Below are 22,774 nucleotides of genomic sequence, written 5' to 3'. Positions count from 1 at the left end.
AAATTTTTTGCAGTGAAGTGTTTTATGTCACGAGTCGATTGTCCAATATTGCTGGGGTGAATTATTTGCAAATCTTCATTTTTCTTTATTCAACTTCGAATTCTCGTCTAGATTTTTTTTTCTCTTTGTGCTAATTCCGATTCCTTTCAGAAGTTCTCGAGAAATATCTTTGTCCTAATATCAATATTTTGGGGGATTTTGTTATAATCTGCATCATATCTTTATTGTATAGTGCTTATGCGTTTATGCAGTGGACGTCTGTATTCATATAGAGATTTTGATAGGATCGCAAGGAATCTTAGAGACAAAAAAAGTTAAAGTAAACATGACGCCTCCTGTGAATTCCAGTAACCCCACTCCCGGACCGACTAACCCGCTCCCGTAGTAACTTTAGTGAGTGCTAGATCAGCTATCCTTCCTTTTCAAGGTCGGGTCAATGGGTTCTTACCTCGGAATGTCGAGTCATGGATATCAACAGTTGACACTCATTTAAACGCAAAACATATCACAGACCCATTTGTACAATTACAAGAAGCTAAAATTTTTATAGACTTTGCTAAAGTAGATGCAAGCTCGTATCTTAGGGGAGTTTCTTTTCCAGAGGCAGTTACATGGGACGATTTCAAAGTTAGGCTTCGTGCGATCCATGGCGGTGAGGAAGCCTTAGATGTAGTTTTAACATTAAGAAATACACTTAATCAAGCTCTATGACTCAGCTTAATGTTATAGAAAGAGTGGCTCTCATTGCCGATAGGCTTAATGAATATCAGGATATTTTAGGTAATTCCACATGGGTTCCAGGATATAACATCGCCGTGAAAGATTTCTTACGATTAATGCATTTAACTTGCTTGACAATTATGTTGCCAGAGGCTTTAGTGCGGTGTTTTGATAAAAAGTTAATGCCCGAAAGTACAGAATTAGATGTATATAAACAGATAAAGAAACACATGTCTAAGTGTACTGATCTTGATCCCTTGTTTACTCAAGTTTTTGCAAAAAATGAAACTAAGCCACAACAAGTAAACATAGTTAATAATAATCAAGTTGCAGGGATGATGTGTTATAATTCCAAACGCCAAGGTCACTTGATTGCAAACTGCAGAACGCAATTTTGTTCTATACATAATAGTTCAACTCATTCATATTATCGATGCTACTCGCGTAATCAACAACAGAATCCTAGAAACACACAGTCAATTCCACAGTCAATTCCCTATGGAAATAAAAAGAAAAAACCCTCAGTTTAATAAAAAGAAACACCCAAACGTCAATGCAGTTCAAAATCAAAAACAAACAAATAGTGCTTCAAATAACTCTGATCCTGGGCCATCTAGCCAGAAATTGCAAGGTCAGACGAATTTTCAGAATGTGCAAAGCAAAGCAAATACCACACAATTAACTCCAATGGGGGAGAGAGTGATGTTGGGTCATTCGTATCAACATCCCTTGTATCAAATAATCCATTTAATAATTTATCAGATCATTGTGAGGCAATAGATTTTCTTATGAAACACACGGCCGAATCAAATAATTCAGTGCAGGTTCCCGTAGATTTGCAACAAATTCACGTAATAATAAGTCAAAATGACTTACGACCAACATTATATGCTGTAAATTTAGAACACCGATCCTTTACATTATTTTTTAACTCTGGTAGTCCACGTAATATCATGGATTTGAGGACTCATCACTTGTTATTTTCGAACTTCCCTATAGAGATGTCCGGAATAAGGCTCTCGGGTATAGGAAATAATGAATTAAATGTAATGGGAGTAACTCATGTTCAGTACAAGGTCGGTAAGCGCACGTTTGCTGATACCTTTATCGTTGTACAAAATATTGATATGTATCCAGCTGTAATTATAGGACACCTGTCATTGGGCAATCAAAACATTATCTTAGCCCCTGCCAAACACGGAGTGTATATCAAAGGAAAATTCTATAAGTCTTCTAATACCTTAAAATCAGTTTTGGGTAAAAAGGAGATGAAAAATAAGACAGTAATGTACGTTGAAGAATCAATCACCTGTCTCATGAATAAAGAAATAATATACGCGACCCAACAGAATTCTCGTTCACCCGTAATATCATCTTGCACGCTATCTATCGAGCCGAACGTAACTTCGAATATAATAGTGCGAGTAAAGAAAACTTTGCAAGGATCTGAAATATTAATCCTTTCCGACACTTTGAAAACTAATGGATTGTCCGTCACACAAGCTATTTATACTGTAGGCTCACAACAACAATGTAATATTGAAGTCTGTAATCATTTAAATACCACTTTAGTAATTCACAAAAATCAACATATCTTGGATGTCGCTGAAATCAATCATGCTCAATCAGTTGCGGATGAATCCCTTTTGCAATCTATTAAAAATAAAATCAATAAAGACATTCAAGAAGAGGAAATTCAGCAGAAATTTTTTGGACTTTTAACTGAATATCATAATGTTTTTTCCACTACGGATGGGTCCTTAGGTAAAACAGATGTCATAGAACATCAAATAAGGTTAAAAGTCAAGCAGAAAATTATCTATGTACCCTCGTACAGACTCCCTATGAAATTCCAGAATGAGATAAATGATGAAGTAGGTAAAATGCTACAAGAAGGAGTCATTAGGAAATCGAACAGCCCTTATAATTTTCCATAAGTAGTTGTACCGAAAAAAAGATCGAACATGGTGTATCTACGTAGATTTCCGTCGCTTAAATGAGGAAACGATCCATGATCGATTCCCAGTGCCATGTACTGACGATAATTTATCTTTGCTAGGTCAGAACAAATATTTTACCGGTTTGGACTTACTTAAAGGTTTTCACCATATATCATTAAAAGAAAATAGTATCCCATACACTGCTTTCAGCACAGCCAGGGGACATTATGAATTTTCGCGTATGCCTTTTGGTTTACGTTGTGCTCCCATAACATTTACTAGAATGATAAATAGTGTTTGGAGACTTGTTAGGGGATATATTGCATGCCCATATGGACGACCTTGTAATCTTTTCTAATGCCTTAGAAGAACATCTACGTAAACTGGAACTAGTGCGCACAGAGATTAAGACAGCATAACTTGAGGGTAAAGATTATGAAGTGTGAATTCTTCAAAACAGAATTAGTCTATTCAGGTTTTACGGTGTCTAGCCAAGGTCTTAAAGTAGTCCACGATAAGGTGTCGGCTATCCTTAACTTTCCGATACCTACTAATGTCAAGGGAATACAGCAATTTCTGGGGTGTAGTGGATATTACAGGCGTTTTATACGCAATTATTCAATAATAAGCGCTCCCTTAACTAACCTTACGAAGAAGGGCTTAGATTTCATATGGTCTGAGCAGCATCAACAGGCGTTTAATACCTTGAAAGATGAACTGTGTAGTTCTCTTATCTTAAAATTTCCTGACTTCGGTAAGGAATTCTTCATTGCAACAGATGCCTCAGACCTAGGAGTAGGTGGGGTATTGCTTCAGCAATATGACAAACAGTTTTTCCCGATAGCTCTTTATTCACGTAAACTGAGACCTTCCTAAAGTAAATACGCAGTAATAGACAAGGAATGGCTAGCTATTGTTAATTCACTAGTGCATTTTAAGTTCATAATATACAGTTATCCCGTCAAGGTTCTTACTGATCATAAGCCCCTAACCGACTTCTTTAAAGGCTTTAGTCACAGCCTCAAACAAACTCGGTGGCATTTGATCATCCAAGACTTTGGTGCTAGGATCAGGTATTTACCTGGGAAAGCAAATATCATTGATGATGCATTATCGCGAAACTCCGTGTCATCTTGTACGGAGCCATTAGCTGAATTAATAGATATATCAACATCCATGCCTATTGTTAAAATTGTATCTGAACAGGAAGATCTGGGATGGAGCGCTGAACTAATACAGACTGAGCAAAGAAAAGATCAGAAATTAGAAAAAATCATTAATGCTTTGAAAGGAAATCCTAAGTAAAAAGGGATATATAAAGTATACGCTACAAAATTATATAATCAAAGATAATATTCTGTGTAGATCCGTGACAAGGAAAACCCGCAATACACCACAGGTGACTAACGACCATGGACACCCGGGGTTCTCCATAATGTCACAGAAAGCCCAATTATTGTTTTATTGGCATACGATGCTTACAGATATAAAAATGCACATAGCTAATTGTCATACTATCAGGAAAACAAAGGGCACATGAAAACACCTGTCAGCCTAGATGCTTATCCCGTGCCCAATCAACCCTTTGGAAGAATACATTTAGATTTATTAATAGGGTTTTACGAGTCAGACAGAGGAAATAAGCACCTCTTAGTAATTATAGATGCTTTGACTCGATATACAGAAATGATAACGCTTAAAACTAAAACCGCGATTCAATGCTCTAGGGAGTTTTACGAGTGCTACATTTGTAAACATGGAATTCCACAGATGATAATCTAAGACTCGGGTGGAGAATTCAATAATCATTTCCTTAACTCATTGTGTGAATCCCTTAGCATAAAGAAAATCAATACCATGATCTATCACCCAGAGTCAAATGGGCTAGTGGAAAGAGCGAATAGGAAGGTTTTAAACTTATTAAGAGTTACACTCGGGGGATCAGACCCTAACTAGGATATTGCAATACCTGTGGTACTAAGTACTCTGAATCGCTCATATCATGTATCTATTAAAATGTTGCCGCACAAGGCATTGTATGGTACCCCAGCTAGAACGCCTTTCCATGTATTAACGTCTACAACTAATTTATCAAATTCTTTAAAGGAAGTTATAAATGCAAGCACAAGTCGATATGCTATCCTTCAAAAGAATTTAGAAGAATCAAAAATTATAATGAAAAGGAATCATGATAAAATAGCGAAGCCAACTAAAACATATACCGTGGGTGATAATGTATACATACAGGTAAATGTACGTAAAGGACTCAATTACAAACTGACACCTAAGTTTGAAGGCCCATTTAACATTTTGGAAACATTAACGACAAATAGATTTGGAGTTCAAAATGTATCCCAACCCACTGATGAGAGAATTGTACCATTGGCTCACATAAGATATTAAAATAAGAGAGGACGTGAGGGAAATTTTTGTACCTATGAAACTTGTATAATATTTGTATGTAAACATTTTTTTCCTTCTTAATACAGGAGTAATTACATATGTTTTTCCTATTTGCAGGTTTCCAAAATGAAGTTTTTATTGTTAGGAGTTGATAACTCCCTTTTGCAATCTATTAAAAATAAAATCAATAAAAACATTCAAGAAGAGGAAATTCAGAAGAAATTTTTTGGACTTTTAACTGAATATCATGATGTTTTTTCCACTACGGATGGGTCCTTAGGTAAAACAGATGTCATAGAACATCAAATAAGGTTAAAAGTCAAGCAGAAAATTATCTATGTACCCTCGTACAGACTCCCTATGAAATTCCAGAATGAGATAAATGATAAAGTAGGTAAAATGCTACAAGAAGGAGTCATTAGGAAATCCAAGTGGATATATATTCCCAAGATAGAATTCGGTATCAAATGCCATTCGTGGTTGATATTTACATTAATTAAAATCACGTGTGCTTGTGATATATGTTCATTAAAATAGCCACGTGTTGCAAACTCACGATTCAGCTATCATGGTGGAGATGGGTTTATTTCAGGTCTATGAACAGATTCCTGAATTCGACAGGAATATGTAGGGGGACTTGTCATAAACTTTTAGTCTCTCTTGATAGCTCAGTCGGTAGGGTCCCTGCCAGCATGGTTTCCAGCCGTACAGGTGGTGGTTCGAATCCCCACCCGGCCAGAAGCTGTTACCAAAAAATGAATTCCAAGTGGATATATATTCCCAAGATAGAATTCGGTATTAGATGGCAGTCGTGGGGGATATTTACATTAATTAAAATCACGTGTGCTTGTGATATATGTTCATTAAAATAACCACGTGTTACAAACTCACGATTTAGCTATCATGGTGGAGATGGGTTTATTTCAGGTCTATGAACAGATTCCTGAAATCGACAGGAAGATGTAGGGGGACTTGTCATAAACTTTTAGTCTCTCTTGGTAGCTCAGTCGGTAGGGTCCCTGCCAGCATGGTTTCCAGCCGTACAGGTGGTGATTCGAATCCCCACCCGGCCAGAAGCTGTTACCATAAAATGAATTCCAAGTGGATATATATTCCCAAGATAGAATTCGGTATTAAATGCCATTCGTGGGTGATATTTACATTAATTAAAATCACGTGTGCTTGTGATATATGTTCATTAAAAAAACCAGGTGTTGCAAACTCACGATTCAGCTATCATGGTGGAGATGGGTTTATTTCAGGTCTATGAACAGATTCCTGAATTCGACAGGAATATGTAGGGGGACTTGTCATAGACTTTTAGTCTCTTTTGATAGCTCAGTCGGTAGGGTCCCTGCCAGCATAGTTTCCAGCAGTACAGGTGGTGGTTCGAATCCCTACCCGGCCAGAAGCTGTTACCATAAAATGAATTCCAAGTGGATATATATTCCCAAGATAGAATTCGGTATTAAATGCCATTCGTGGGTGATATTTACATTAATTAAAATCACGTGTGCTTGTGATATATGTTCATTAAAATAACCACGTGTTGCAAACTCACGATTTAGCTATCATGGTGGAGATGGGTTTATTTCAGGTCTATGAACAGATTCCTGATTTCGACAGGAATATGTAGGGGGACTTGTCATAAACTTTTAGTCTCTCTTGATAGCTCAGTCGGTAGGGTCCCTGCCAGCATGGTTTCCAGCCGTACAGGTGGTGATTCGAATCCCCACCCGGCCAGAAGCTGTTACCATAAAATGAATTCCAAGTGGATATATATTCCCAAGATAGAATTCGGTATTAAATGCCATTCGTGGGTGATATCTACATTAATTAAAATCACGTGTGCTTGTGATATATGTTCATTAAAAAAACCAGGTGTTGCAAACTCACGATTCAGCTATCATGGTGGAGATGGGTTTATTTCAGGTCTATGAACAGATTCCTGAATTCGACAGGAATATGAAGGGGGACTTGTCATAAACTTTTAGTCTCTCTTGATAGCTCAGTCAGTAGGGTCCCTGCCAGCATGGTTTCCAGCCGTACTGGTGGTGGTTCGAATCCTCACCCGGCCAGAAGCTCACCCGGCCAGAAGCTCACCCGGCCAGAAGCTGTTACCATAAAATGAATTCCAAGTGGATATATATTCCCAAGATAGAATTCGGTATTAAATGCCGTTCGTGGGTGATATTTACATTAATTAAAATCACGTGTGCTTGTGATATATGTTCATTAAAATAACCACGTGTTGCAAACTCACGATTCAGCTATCATGGTGGAGATGGGTTTATTTCAGGTCTATGATCAGATTCCTGAATTCGACAGGAATATGTAGGGGGACTTGTCATAAACTTTTAGTCTCTCTTGATAGCTCAGTCGGTAGGGTCCCTGCCAGCATGGTTTCCAGCTGTACAGGTGGTGGTTCGAATCCCCACCCGGCCAGAAGCTGTTACCATAAAATGAATTCCAAGTGGATATATATTCCCAAGATAGAATTCGGTATTAAATGCCATTCTTGGGGGATATTTACATATGTATATATATATATATATATATATATATATATATATATATATATATATATATATATATATATATATATATATATATATATATATACTGTAGGCCTATATATGTCTATATATAGACAGTTAGTTGCCGGTGAGCCTGAGAGGGTATTTGTGCAATGTGTACTTACGAACGAACCTATCATAATAAATGAAGAAAACCCATATGCAGACGTCTCATTATTCGTCTGCGCGCGTCATATTGGGGTCTGTTGTGTATGCTGTGAGTGAAATTGTTCTTTGAGCCCGTGAAATAAAAGTTCAAGATGCCGAGATACACAAGGACTAACATAGCAGACACGGCTGCTGCCGAAGATGAAAATGAAGGAAAAGTGGGATATAGCGTTCCTGATAAAGAATATAGACAGGAAATTAGAACACAAGAATTTGAAAATAAGTTAGAACAGTTGGAAGAGATAATTAACAGATTAGTGGTGGAACGAGAACAGGAGGGGAGTGCAACCACAGCATATCCGATGTACATAAACAAAGTTCAAACGCACACAAGTGAAAGTACACATGCACAGCTGAGTGAAGATACGCAAATTGTAGTTCGAAAGTTGCCAGAACTTCAGGCAAAAGTTAGGCCTTTCCATGATCAACGGCCTAAAGAAGGTTTTCAATCAATTGAAGTGCTTTTGAAAGACTTTGAAGTAGCCACATATGAGTGGTCGGAAAAAGAAAAAGCCATTCAAATAATTAGATTGCTGAAAGATGCTCCGGCAATGGAGGTAACGTATTGGCCACAAGAATGTTTAAGAAGTTATACTGAAGTAAAACGACGTTTAATTGAGAAGTATGCATTGCCTGATGCGAGAAAGGGAGAGCTGAAAGAAAATTACAAACCCAAAATACGGGAAGGTGAATCCGTTCTTAGTTTTGCTACTCATTTTTCTGGATTGCGATTTGTTTGCTACCCGGAGTGCCAATCTCCCAGAAGGTGATAAAAAGGCAATTGCCCATAAACATATTCATAGATTAGTAAACCCATATTTATGTGGTTTTTTGTTTGATGACAATTGCTCGTTAGCAGACGAAGTGAGTGCGATACAAAACATTTTAGACAGTTTGCCAGAAGAAAGAAAGACTGGGAATAATGGGGCCTATTCCGAGAAGTTGGCAGCCATGAGAGGAAGTCGACCCCCGAAGAGAGGTAAGGGGGAATGCAGTCATCAGATTACTAGAGGCTTCAGATGTTGGCACTGTGGGGGAGAGGGGCACCGACGAGTGGAAAGCCCCACCAGAGGATCCCCTGCTGTTACACTTGTCAGGCCTATGGTCATTTATCTCGAGAGTGCCCAGCAAAAAACACCCAGGGCGGGCGGGCTGGGGCGCACGCATACCTCCCCCCACCAAAGTCTAAGGAAAAGGGAACACAGGAAGGGGGAGACGAGGGAGTTCGATGCCCCCCCGCATGACATCACAAGCAGTAGACGAGGAAACGACAACGGAGATGACAGAGCAGGCACTGGGACCTCCATGGGTACCCCCAACCTCACCCCCGCTGCACTAGGGAGAGGACGAGAGGGGCAGAGGCAGGGCAGCGGAGGTCATTAACCCGTGCTCCATATCTTGTAATGGCCATCTGGGAATGTTAGCAGTTAGGATAGACCTGTAAGATAAATCCATCCAAGTGCTGATTGACACGGGAGCCAGTGTTTCATTGATTGAAAAAAAAATTCTTCTCAAATCCACTACAGCCAGCGGCATCCATTGCTCTTGACATGCCAGGAGGAAATAAACTACACATAAACCATACATCAATCGTCCAGTTCAAGGTGGGGTCTGTGAAGCTTACACATGATTCTTTTGTCTTGCCCACCTTGGGAATTCCAGGAATCGAGGCTATACTTGGAATAGAGTTTATATCTAATAATCAAATTTGCATTTTTGGGGGAAAAGATGCAATAACAGTAGAAGCAGGAGGGTATATTTTGCCGATAGAAAGTCATGAGGCAGTAAGTGGTAAGTGCGTGTGTTAGCTCGGAGAGACATTCAAGTAAGGTATCAGCTATACCTGAGAGAGGTGAAGTGTTGTCCCCCAAGACCCTTACGACCATATCTGTGACCCCGTGTCGCCCTCTTGCAGAAGGAATCAAGGTAGTTGTTAAACCCCATGACAATTGGGCCCATATGATATTAGAGGGCTTGACAGAAATTAAGTAAAACAAAGCTGATATAACGAAAGTTAGTTTGTCTAATAAAAGAGTTGTTTTAGGAAGTGATTCTGTCTGTGAATTAGTTATGTGAAATTGCTTATAATGGGATGTTGGGAGCCACAACTCCAGCCCGCACAGACGAACGCACTCAGAATTTGATTATGCAAGTGCAAAAATTATGTCCCTCAAAATATCAGCCTGTAGTTAGTGATATTGTCAATAATTATTCCGATGTAATTGCAATTGGAGATGAGCCACCCGCGAGGATTGATTGATTTCCCTTTAGCATTGAAACTGGGCAGGCGGAGCCGATCAGGTCAAGGCCTTATAAGGTACCCATTAATTTTCAGGGAGAGATAGAAAGGGAAATTAATGAATTAAGGGAACAAGGGATAATCGAGGAGAGCAAATCCCCCTGGGCTTCTCCAATTGTAGCTGTTAGGAAAAAGGATGGCTCGGTAAGATTGTGTGCTGATTATAGGAAATTGAATGCAATCACTAAGGATAAGGCATTCCCTTTGCCCTCAATCGAAGAATTACTTGTGAAAATATGGGATAGCAAATATTTTACAACTGTTGATTTAAAATTTGGATACTATCAAATACCCATTCAGGAAGACAATAAATGTAAAACGACAATTATAGCTAAAGATCAATTATTTCAGATTAATTTTCTTCCTTTTGGTGTTAAAATGCTCCAAGTCATTTTTCTTGAGTAATGATGGCGGTTTTATCGCCCTTAATTGGTCATTATGTTCATGTTTTTTTAGATGATATCATAATTACAGGGAAAACGGCCAAAGAACATAATAATAATATTCGTAAAGTTTTAGAAGCATTACGACGTAATGGTATGAAAATAAATTTGTCAAAGTGCAAATTTTTCTGTAAACAGGTCGAATTTTTAGGTCACATAATAACCCCAGTAAAGTAGCGGCTATTACAGATTTCCCCAGGCCACGTAACTTTAAGGAAGTAGCTGGGTTCCTTGGGCTCGCTGGGTATTGCCGTAAATTCATAAGAGGTTTTGGAGAGATAGTGAGACCCTTAGATGCTTTAAAGAAACATGAACTAATATATTGGGGAGAGGAAGAAGAAAGTGCCTTTAACCATTTGAAAGCAGCCTTAACTAACAATGAATTACTCGAATATCCTAGACTTGATCGCCCGTTTTTAGTGACAACAGATGCGAGTAGCGTAGCTATTGGTGGTGTAGCGTCTCAACGAGATCATAAAGGTAGAGAGAGACCCATTTATTTTGCTTCCTGGTGTTAAAAGGGGCAGAAAAGAATTATAGTACATTCGATCGAGAGGCTTTGGCTATTATTTGGGTTATAGAGGGGCATTAGTTCTTTTTTTTAGGTCAGTCGATTGAGTTGCAAAGCGATCATTGTGCCTTACATGATTTGTATTATAAAATTGATCTGACCTCTCGTCAAGTGAGATGGATTGAGAGATTGTTAGAATTTAATATAAAGGGTTTTCAGCACATAGAAAGTAAGGCTAACAAGGTAGCTGATGCTCTCTCTAGAAGTGCGGTAATAGGAGTGACAACAAGGGCACAAAAGAGGAACGTAGAACCTAACCAAAATAGTGAAGACCCCCATCATAATAGAGAAAATAGAGAACGGGATGAGAGTTCTCACGATGCATATGCAGTAGACGGGAGTGAGAGAGAGAGAGAGCCTACTTGGGAGAGAGAGAGAGAGAGTCGACTCGGGAGAGAGAGAGAGAGAGAGAGAGAGAGAGAGAGAGAGAGAGAGATGAATATATGTGGATGACCGAGGACATGGCCAGGTGTGTCCAGAATGAATGCCCTGATGATGCAGGTTTGATTGACTTGGGAGGTTGGGACATGAAAGAAGTCCGAGAGGGACAGAAAAAAGAGGAATGGATGGAAAGAGTGCGAGCAGTGATTAAAGGGGAATCGCAGAGTTATCCGTCATTTCTGAATGTGTCTCGTGAGAAATTTTTTGTTGAAAATTATGTCTTATATTGTGTTTACGAGAAGAGGGGAGGGGACTTTTGTGCACGGGTAGTTCTTCCTGCCTCTTTAATTAAACGAGCCAGCCATGCAAGTCCGTATGCAGGCATTTAGAGATTGGTAGAACATTAAGGAGAGCACGTGAATCCTTCTTTTGGTTAGGAATGAAAAAGTCTATAGAGAATTATATAAAAGGTTGTCATGCTTGTAACTGTTTCAAAGAACATAAAAAACACTGTACCGGATGCCAGAAAGTGGCCGCCTGTTCCCATTAAATTTTATAGAGTGCATATGGATGTGGTAGGACCATTTCCTACTGGGTTAACACAACATAAGTATATGTGTGTATTTGTGGATGCATTTACTCGTTACACTCATACTTGCGCAATGTTGGATAAATCTGCAAATTCATTAGCCAAGGCGCTGTGATCTTTCATTACTAGGTTTGGTTGCCTGAAAATTTTGATATGTGATAATGGTCTTGAGTTTATAAATAAGGTGGTGAAATCGGTCACGGACTTGATGAAAATTGAACACTTTTCAGTGACCGCATGTAGGCCTCAGCAAATGGCTTAGTAGAGTCGCATAATAGGGAAGTAGTGCAAATTTTGCGTCACTTAGTGGCTGATGACCCCCTTCATTGGCACGCCAAGCTTCCTACAGCTAGCTTTGAACATTGCATATAATGCTTCGCTCAGGGACACGCCTTTCTTTTTAGTGTATGGACAGGATCCTGTGTTACCATATATGGTTCTCATTAATTCGCAACAATTGCCAAATTATTCAACTGAGCGATACCGTGTATATTTATTAAATTTATTGAGGACAGTAATGAACACCACTGAAAGGTTTTTGAAAAGAGGTAATAAAAATCACAGCTCAAAGTATGATGGTCGGTTCAAAACCACACCGTTAAAAGTATTTGTGGGCGATCGTGTGTATTTGAAACGATTACAAGCTAGGAAACACAAAGTAGAACCAGCGTATTTGGGTCCTTACCGAATAAAGATGGTTAAGTCTAACACAGTTGTGATACAAAGCATTGTTAATGGCGCAGTGTCTGAACATCATCAGGCACACATAAATGTGGTACCTGAAGAGGTAGTTTTTAAAAGTGTTCCTCCTTACCCCTGCATACGTGACATCCCTCGAGTTGATGAGTAGATTTTTTTTTCTTCTTGCTGTTGTTGTTGTTTGAACAGATCTCACTTCTTCTTTCGACGTGTTTTAAATAATCGTGATGATAACAATGTCTTATGTTGATGGTAAATTTATCCATAAAATGTTGTGGTAATTTTGCTGAGTGCGGAAATGCGTATAACATTGTTTAGTGAACCTTAAAACAATCAGAGGTTAAATAGGTCAAGTGAGATCCGTCAGGCAGATGATGTATTATTCATGTATTTATATGATTCCTTGTTGCTGGGGCCGGGGCGGTTCCTGAATGGCAAGTGGCTGCGGGATTAAAGTTCAGCCTTGAGGATAGGCAGTGTTAGAGAATGTGTAGATGTGAATATCTTATACTTAATGTTATAAGAGAAGGGCGAGAAGATGAATGATTTTCTCGGGAAAACGGCGAGTGACCACCGGTTGAAAGTTGCAAGTGTTGTAGTGATTTGAATAAATGGTGAAACGGTGGTAGTGAGATGTGTTGTAAAATTGTGCCGTAAACCCGGACAAGTAAAATCGATGGAGGAAGGAATATCTATTCCTACCCCTGTCCCGTCCAAGAAGCCCGTATTGCCCATAACCAGAGGGAGGTTATTTATGAGGTTATATAGACCTGATGTTATGGTTTTTTTTTCACTTTGGATATTCTGTGTTTTGGTTGCAGAGGTCTTAAGAAGAAATGAGTGGAATTATTTATATCGTTTTTTACACATTTTAACATGCAATATTTCATTTTTTATTTTTTTGTGGAAGATGTGTTGTTTTTCTTGGGTGATTTCTATATATAAATATTTTATGTTGCATTTCTTTTTAGTACATGCCATGCCTATTCCAGGTTAGAGAGTCCTCCATATATAATTGGCTAGTGAGGGCAAGTGCGCACCTCCTCCCGGAGTGAAGAGCTTGTGTGTGTGTGGGGGGGGGGGGGTGGAGTAATGTACTAATTCGTGTATGTAGATGTCTTGTATATCAAGGTAAATGAATTCAATATTCATGAGTATTCCACAAAAACCTATGTATCTGCATGTTTTGCAATAGCTGCATTTTCATAATGAAGGCACTAGTTAATTGCTGGTGAGCACTCGAGTTGATAAGTCAGTCATCTGAGAGGGTATTTGTGCAATGCGTACTTACGAATGAACCTTTTATAATAAATGAAGAAAACCCATATGCTGACCTGTCAATATATATATATATATATATACATATACATATATATATATATATATATATACATATACATATATATATATATATATATACATACATATACACATATATATATATATATATATACATATATATATATATATATATGCATATATATATATATATATATATAATCTATATATATATGTGTATATCTATCTATCTACATGTATATATATATATATATATACATACATATATATATATATATATATATGTATATATATATATATATATATATGTATATATACATATATATGTACATATACATATATATATATAAATATATATATATATATATATATACATGATAAATTTTGCACATTTACAAGTGTTTTTCATATGCAAACAAGCCATATATTTCTTATACACTAGGGTCTAGATTCTCTTAACGACCTCGGGATCAGAGCCCCAGGCAAAATCAAAGATAATAGCTTCTGACCGGCCGGGAGTCCAACCCTGGTCCAGGTAACTTGTATGTACAGTGACATACCACTTGGGCAAGTGGTTATGACACTTTATATACAAGTTTCCTGGACCAGGGTTCGACTCCCAGCTGATCAGAAGCTATTGTCTTTATTTGTTTTTACCTGGGGCTCTTATCCCTAGGTCGTTAAGAGAATCCATACATTAATGTATAAAAATATATATGGCTTATTTGGATATATATACAGTATATATATATACATATATATATATATGTATATATATATATATATATATATATGTGTGTATATATATATATATATATATATATGTATATGTATATATGTGTGAGTATGTGTGTGTGTACTATAATCACTCATATTCTCGTATTTAATTCAAGCTCTTGAAACAGACTTAATATTTCTCACCTCAAGAGATTATTTCTAACATATACAGTATAGTAAAATTTGGGTTTTCTGATATCCACCAGCCACCATCTGGAATGTCTTTATTAAAAAGTTTTCTCCTTGATGCAAGCTTTCCAATTGATTACTATATATTTAGTTGTTCCTAATCTACTTTGGAAAAAAATATGAAACAAGATATTTGATGAAACAAGGTTTAGTGATTTTCCACTCGATTATATAAAGCCTAATGAAAGATTGAGACAGTACTCACTTCAAACTCTAGGGTGTTGTTAGTCAGAGGTAAAGAATTCAAGAATCCATATGGAGGGCTACACTCCCCTTCTTTAAACTCACAACGTGGCTGCCTCCTAAGGAAAAAAAAAAGTCCATTTTTACAATCATATTCATCATAGTAAGTTATGTATATCTTAGACCATGAAAAATTTAATTGAGAATTGGCGATTTTTTACTCTAAAGTAATGACTTGTGTTAAATTCTACAGTACCATGACTAATGCATGATATAACGAACACGTGTAAAATTATATGTTTATTCATGCTCCAGTGCTTCCAAACCTTACCTCTCATAATGGTAACCAGGCACTAACAGAAGATCCCGCGGTCATTCATAGAGTGTCTTATTTTCATACATTATACTAGATAAAAAACGACACGATTTAGTAAAAAGAGAAAGAAGTTTTTATGTGACACCCAATACCACCTGCATTTGTCATCTATATTGGAATATATGTTGATATAGTACCCTGCTATCAATAACTCTATGTCACAGTCAACCTGTCATAAATACACTTTTTAGTGATGATCACAGTTCTTCACTAATAAATACCATATCAATGGCTTGAATGAATTTCTGCACCAAAACAACAATGAACTGGTCAGGACCATAGAAAACTACCTAAGAAGAAAAGGGATGTCATCATCCTTGTGGTATGACTATCTAGAGGGGGAAATAGCAGAAATTCGTTATCTGACCAATAAATACTGGCCTGCTTAGTAACTACCAAAAAAAATTTGAATCTTATTCTAACGTCTGTTATATCAAATTTGCAGGTCAGGGGTATTAAGATGATATTGTAAGTACAAAGAAATCATCTCCAACTAAATGACATTTGCATGCTGAATACTCATGATGTGCTTAGTCATAAAATGTTATGGTTGCGTCTCTATAGGATTTCACCCAATGGGTCTCAAAACAACCACTTAGAAATATATATTCTTAACATATATATGTGACAGAGGGGTTTCTATGTTAAAAGCTGATAGTTTTGGACCGAAGGAAAGGTACAAGAAGCTTATCCTGATATAAAGACCAGCAACCCATGACAAGAGTGGTAGAACAAAGGGCCGTTGGTATGTATGTGTCAACCCCCCCAAAAATTAGAACTTAAAAATAAAACAAAAACTCAACTTGGTGCTCTGGTTGTGATGTTGCCTTATTCCAAACATGTTTGAGAGAATATTGTATTATCATTATCATTATTTTCATAAGCGGGGATATTATCCACTCACAGAACTGGCACAAATAAATTGTGGAGAAAATATTTTATAAAGTATTAGATTTAAGTGATGAAAAAAAATTATTGATAAAAATCTGCTATAAAGAGTATTACGACTAGCAAATTACGTATACTAATAGGCTCCAAACTCACCTGCATTATATTACATAAATCTGATACACACAAGAATGCCTCCGAGCTCTGAGAATAACACACAACTACCAGACATTAATATTTAAGAACACGGAATATCTAAAGGTCCCTTTACTTTGCATTTAAAACAAAACTGGGGGAGTACTTTACTTTTAACGGGGACTATTCTAAAACCAACCTCTTGGATCAGTTCTTAGTCAGGGATACGAACAAGGCACTGAAATGATTATTGGTGATCGAGACTGTTATGTATTTTGTACTGTTATACTATATATACTAAGGGTATCAAGAATAATGTTGCACAGTAATGCATTGATAGAACATGTTTCAACATAGTTCATAAGTGTACTAGCGTATGTTATGAAGGATTTAATCCTTCATTAATTGACCTAAGGTTAGGATGTGATTCTTCTTTCTTTTGTATTTTGTTAGGATTCAATTTTTTTAGGAGCGATGCTCATTTGTTATTTTTGTATGTATGTGTACCAGTTATGTTTACATATTCCCTCTTGAGAGTCACAACAAGTCAGGCAGTAGAGCTGTAATGTAGCTTTAAGCATTAAACATATTTTAATAAGAAGTCTGTGACCCAGGGGTGCCATTCATACGATAATTATCCTACATGTACGGTTATTCCAGGTCCAGTACGATGTACGATACATACCTTAGGTATATACATATGTGTTTAATTAAACAATTATACTAAAATATTTTGAAATAAGTCAATCATGTAACTCCTTAATTATATTGAAACTGTGTATGATAATTTTGGTTGAAAAACGACAATTTTAAAGCTCATGTACGATAATCCAGTCGAAATAATCTGGCAACCCTGAGTCTGTCATTATATCCCATCCAACCAGAAGACAAGTCGGCGAAGATGCTGGGATAGGAATATTCTTAACTAATAACTATTGTATTATTATTCTAGGTATGTTGCAGGGGTTATTCAATTTTGATAACCAATACCATATACAACATTTGGCGAATACAGCTGAGACGAAACCCATGCAGGGAAACGCAACAGCATAAGAGACAACTAGATGCAACCCCATGAAGCAGCAGCAGGTATGCAGTAAACAACACATTTTTACATTCAAGCTCAATGTCAAGAAAGAAGCAAACACCGTACTTATATATAATATTGGTTAGGACCAAGTAAGGTAGGATTGAAATTTGTTATCAGTAGGCATTACGTTGTAAAATCTCACTATAAGACAATAATAGTTTACATAAAACAAAAAGTGAAAACTACCTTTAGTTGGTTTTATAAACACACAAGATGTGGAATCAACATAAAAATTAGGTTATAATTAACTTTTTTAGTGAGTATCTAGTTACTTTTTGTAGATTTAATTTGCCTAACCTAATTCAGGTAAGAAGTCAAAATGTCCCTGGACATCGAGCATCCAGAGAAGTTTAGCATTGCTGCGAAACCCAATTCTGTTGCAACATTGGTGTGAAGAATTTAAGATTTACATTGAAGCTTTAGGTAGTATGAAAGATGCACAGAAGAAGACTTTATTACTGCACACAGCTGGTAGAGAGGTTTAGAAAGTTTTTAAGACACTACAACCTACTGATGACATTAGTGAAGCTTTGATTAAGGCTCTTACCACATATTTTGCCCCTCAGGTCAATAAATATTTTGAAGATATCAATTTACAGTACAGGCATATCAGAAAGACCATGAGAACCTGGATGGATATGTGACTAGACTTAATTTAGCTGTTTCATGTGAATTTCTAGATCAGAAAATGTTATCATAGATCAAGTTATTGCTCATTGCACATCACAGGAGCTAAGAAAAAAATATTGCAAGAAAAAGATTTAACACAAGAGAAGCTATTGATAATAGGCAGATTTCTAGAAACATCAAATACGAAAAGTAATATAATAGGTAATTCTACTAGCAATAGAATGGAAAATTCCAAAATTAGCAAGGTAGGCTCAAAGTTGAAAGACAGTGAGAATCAGAGAAAGAATATGTCAAAGCTTAGTCATAGGAAATTGCCGAACTCTCATGTTCACAAATATCAGAATCAGACCTATACACAGAAGCAACAGAAAAACGCAAATGCTATAGGTGTGGTAAAACTGACCATCTTGCATACGAAGCAAGGAAATGCCCTGCTACAGGACAAACATGCCAGAATTGTAGTAAGATGGAACATTTTTAAAATGTTTGTAGATTCCCTAAACAGTACGCAAAGAAAATAAATGCAGTAGTTGATACAATAGATCAAGAGAATAATGCGGAAAATGTTCATGATAATCAGGATAGGTGAGAAACTGATCTTGCATTTCGCATGAATTCTGTCAATAAAGGTACGAAGAAACATATATTGGTAGAAGTGATCATAAATGGTAAACCAATTGTAAAGCAAGTTGACACAGCATCTGATGTATCAATTATGCCTGAAAAAATAGCTAAAACCATTCCCTTTTTATTATTAGAAGGTACAAATAGGGTTTTGAAAGGTTATAATAGTTTTGATATTCTGGTAATAGGCGCTTCTAGTGTAGAAATACAGTATAAAGATCAGACGTTAGACAGAATGCCATTTACGGTAGTGAAAGGTAAAGGACAAACTTTACTAGGTTTGAACTGGTTACAGTATATCATATTAGATTGGCCTAGTAATTTTAAGGTTAGCCTACAGGGCCGCAAGATGAAAACAAGAATGAAGTATCTCTAGATGATATTCTATCAGAGTTTCAAGAAGTATTTGAATATAAAGTTGGTACAGTAAAGAACGCAAAGGCAATTTTAGTTTTGAAACCAAATAGTACTCCTACATTTTTTGCTCCATGTGCATTGAAAAGTGCAGTTGAAACAGAAATCAAAAGGTTAGACAGTTGAATATTCAGGTTTTGTAATCAATGGCAAAGGTATTCACAAGACTAAGGAAAGAATGAAAGCAGGGATATCAACTAAGTACCAGAAAATGATAAGGAATTACAATCTTTTTTAGGTTTAGTAACATTTTATGGAAATTTCATTCAGAATTTATCTACAATCGCACATCCATTGTATAACTTACTGAATAAAGGTGTAGAGTGGAATTGGACAGAAGATTGTCAGGAATCTTTTGAAAGAATCAATGAGAAATAACATCACCTACATTTCTAGTTTATTATCAAATGGATTTACCTGTTAAATTAGTTCGTGATGCATCGAACATATGTTTAGGTGCAGTATTAACTAATGTATTGCCAGATAGAACAGAAAAGCCAAATGCTTTTGCTTCTAGAGTATTGAACAAGGCAGAAAGAAATTACTCTCAAATAGAAAAAGGTTTAGTATTAGTGTATGGAGTTAAGGAATTTCATATGTATCTTTATGGAAGGAAAAAGTTCACACATGTTACAGATCATAAACTTCTATTAGCAATATTGAGTCAAAAAGCAAGTTTACCTATGTTGGTAGCTGCAAGACTACAATGTTGGGCCATTACGTTAGCCGCATATCATTATGATATAAAATATCGTCCTACATCATAGATAGGTAATGCAGATGCTTTATCTAGATTTCCAATAGACAGCACGGGAAGAGTATGATGACATTATATTACTAGTTGCAGTATATGATGTACCTTTTACAGCCAAGGAAGACCCAATACTTAGTAAGGTCTTAGAGAATTTAATGATAGGTAGGGACTTATATGGAAATGAGGTAAATTTTAAAGCCTTTAAAGATATGTGGAGTGAATTAAGTATAGCACAAGGTTGTATAATGAAAGGGTCATGAGTAATTATTCTTAGTTCACTGAGGAATAAGGTTTTGTCTTAAATACATGCTAATCACCAAAGTATTGTCAGATCAAAGTCGATTGCAAGGACGTTTGTCTGGTGGCCAGGTGTAGATAGTGATATTGAATTATTTGTAAGAAATTGTATGAATTGTGTTACGCAACAGAGCAATCCTCAATTTGCAAGAATGCACCCGTGGGAATTACCCAGGTATCCATGGCAAAGAGTGCACCTACATTTTGCAGGTCCTCTCTTAGGTTATTTGTTTTTGATAGTTGTAGATGCTTACAGTAAGTGGCTAGAAGTAACTTCAATGAAGACAACATCTTACGCCACAATTCAAGAATTAATGAAAAAATTTCTATACATGGAATTCCGGAAAGAATTGTAACTGGTAAAGGTCCGCAGTTTACCCCAGAGGAATTTAAAGATTTTTGTGATGTAAATGGTATTAAGCATACATTCTCAGCAACGTATCACCCTTCCACAAATGGAGAGGCTGAAAGGTTTGTTCAAATATTTAAGCATAACATGATATGCAAAAAAGAAAATTCGAATAACATATTTTTTAATGTTTCAAAGTTTTTATTGTCTTATAGAACACCACTGCACAGTACCACAGGTGCGACACCATAAATATTTTTGATAGGGAGGAGGATTAGGCGTAAGTTAAATTTGTTGTATCCAAGTTTGCTAGGTGATTCAGAAGAAAAGGTATAAGTAATCTGAAAGTCTCCCCAAAATAAGATATTTGTCCCCTTATTCTAATATCATGGTAAGTTCATACAATACTCAAGAAAATTTGGTACCAGGAGAAATTGTAAAAGAGATAGGAAATTTACATTATGATGTTCAAGTTGGTGGAAATATTGTAGAGCCTCATGTTGATCAATTACAGCAATTAAATGAATATCCTGTAGATCATGTGAATGTTTGAGATGAAACTTTTCAGAGGTAGTTAAATCAAGTATTATCCAAGATACTCAAACATTAGATGAAGATTCAAAATCTATTCATATACCAGTACAAGATGAATTTGAAGTACTTCCCCATAGGATAAATAGAGGGAAGCACTCTAAGATATTAGATTTATAGTTTTGTACAATGTCAAGTTAAGGGGGGGGGGGGGGAACTATTATGTATTTTGTACTGTAATACTATACGTGATACGGATATTAAGAGTAATGTTGCACAGTATATAATTGATAGAACATGTTTTAACATAGTTCATAAGTATAGCAGCGTCTGTTATGAAAAATCTAATCGTTCAATAATTCTAGTAAAGTTAGAATATGATTATTCTTACTTTTGTATTGCAGTAGGATTCAATCTTTTTGAGAGTGATGCTCATTTGTTATTTTTGTATGTATGTGTACGAGTTTTGTTGACATATTCTCTGTTGAGAGTTACAACAAGGCAGACAGTAGAGCTGTAATGTAAGCTTTAAGCATTAAACGCATTTTAATAAGAAGTCTCTGATTATAACCAATCCACCGAGAAGACAAGTCAGAGAAAATGCTGGGATACGACTTCTTAATTAATAACTACTGTATTATTATTCCAGGTATGTAGGAAGGTGTTCTTCAATTTTGACAACCAGAAATAAAACACTCTTTACAAATAATATATATATATATATATATATATATATATATATATATATATATATATATATATATATATATATATATATATATATATATATATATATATATATATATATATATATATTCCATAAAGGAAATAACAATTCAGAAGTAATACCAAAAAATAAATCACTTGTAATTTAAATCTGACTTATGATAAAATGACACTTTAATAACAATACAAGCACTTTTTTCCACTAGAAATTACTTCATGAAAATATTTAATTTTTTCAATTAACCTTTTGTGATCTTCGAGATGAATCACCTGTGGTCGATATAAGCCCTGAGCTAATTCTCAGCGCTGGAGTAGGGAAAATTCATTTTTGCATAGATTTTTTTTTTCTTAATCATTTGTCATCGCGCTCAAGTAAGGAACTATCATACGAAACCGATATCACCTAGAAGTTGAAAATCTATTCTATCATATACTTAATCAAAGAATAATTAGGCTGATAATAAATGTCTTTTCAAACGAGTAAAACTTGAATCAGAAAAAAATGTTGATTGTGTTTTTTCTTTGTTTTTCTTTTTTTGGAGATAGGAAAAACTACCTAAATAAACTCTAAATTTATCATGATATCTAGAAATCAGTCGACAAACTTTATTGTGATTTCATCGTCAATGAAAAAGCAACGATTATGCTCCGGTTTGGGCGAGAAAGTAGGTCTGAAAATATATATTTATATCGTTCAATCGATAATAGTTTACAGGTTTTATG

General features: G+C 36.1%; 1 protein-coding gene across 2 annotated transcripts in view; it reads right to left on the bottom strand.

Moving 5' to 3' along the window:
- Positions 1 to 22,774, bottom strand: part of LOC137623357 (integrin beta-PS-like) — a 1,240,954-nt gene that overhangs the window by 742,954 nt on the left and 475,226 nt on the right. For both annotated transcript variants that reach the window (XM_068354187.1, XM_068354188.1), the window contains exon 5: positions 15,260 to 15,356. In XM_068354187.1, the coding sequence (XP_068210288.1) occupies positions 15,260 to 15,356 (97 nt within the window). The remainder of the gene's footprint in view (positions 1 to 15,259; positions 15,357 to 22,774) is intronic.

The sequence above is a fragment of the Palaemon carinicauda genome, chromosome 30 (genome assembly GCF_036898095.1).
Source record: "Palaemon carinicauda isolate YSFRI2023 chromosome 30, ASM3689809v2, whole genome shotgun sequence".
In the NCBI taxonomy this organism is placed as follows: domain Eukaryota; kingdom Metazoa; phylum Arthropoda; class Malacostraca; order Decapoda; family Palaemonidae; genus Palaemon; species Palaemon carinicauda.
Note: the sequence above shows the minus strand (reverse complement) of the source record. Positions and strands in the feature narration are given on the sequence as shown.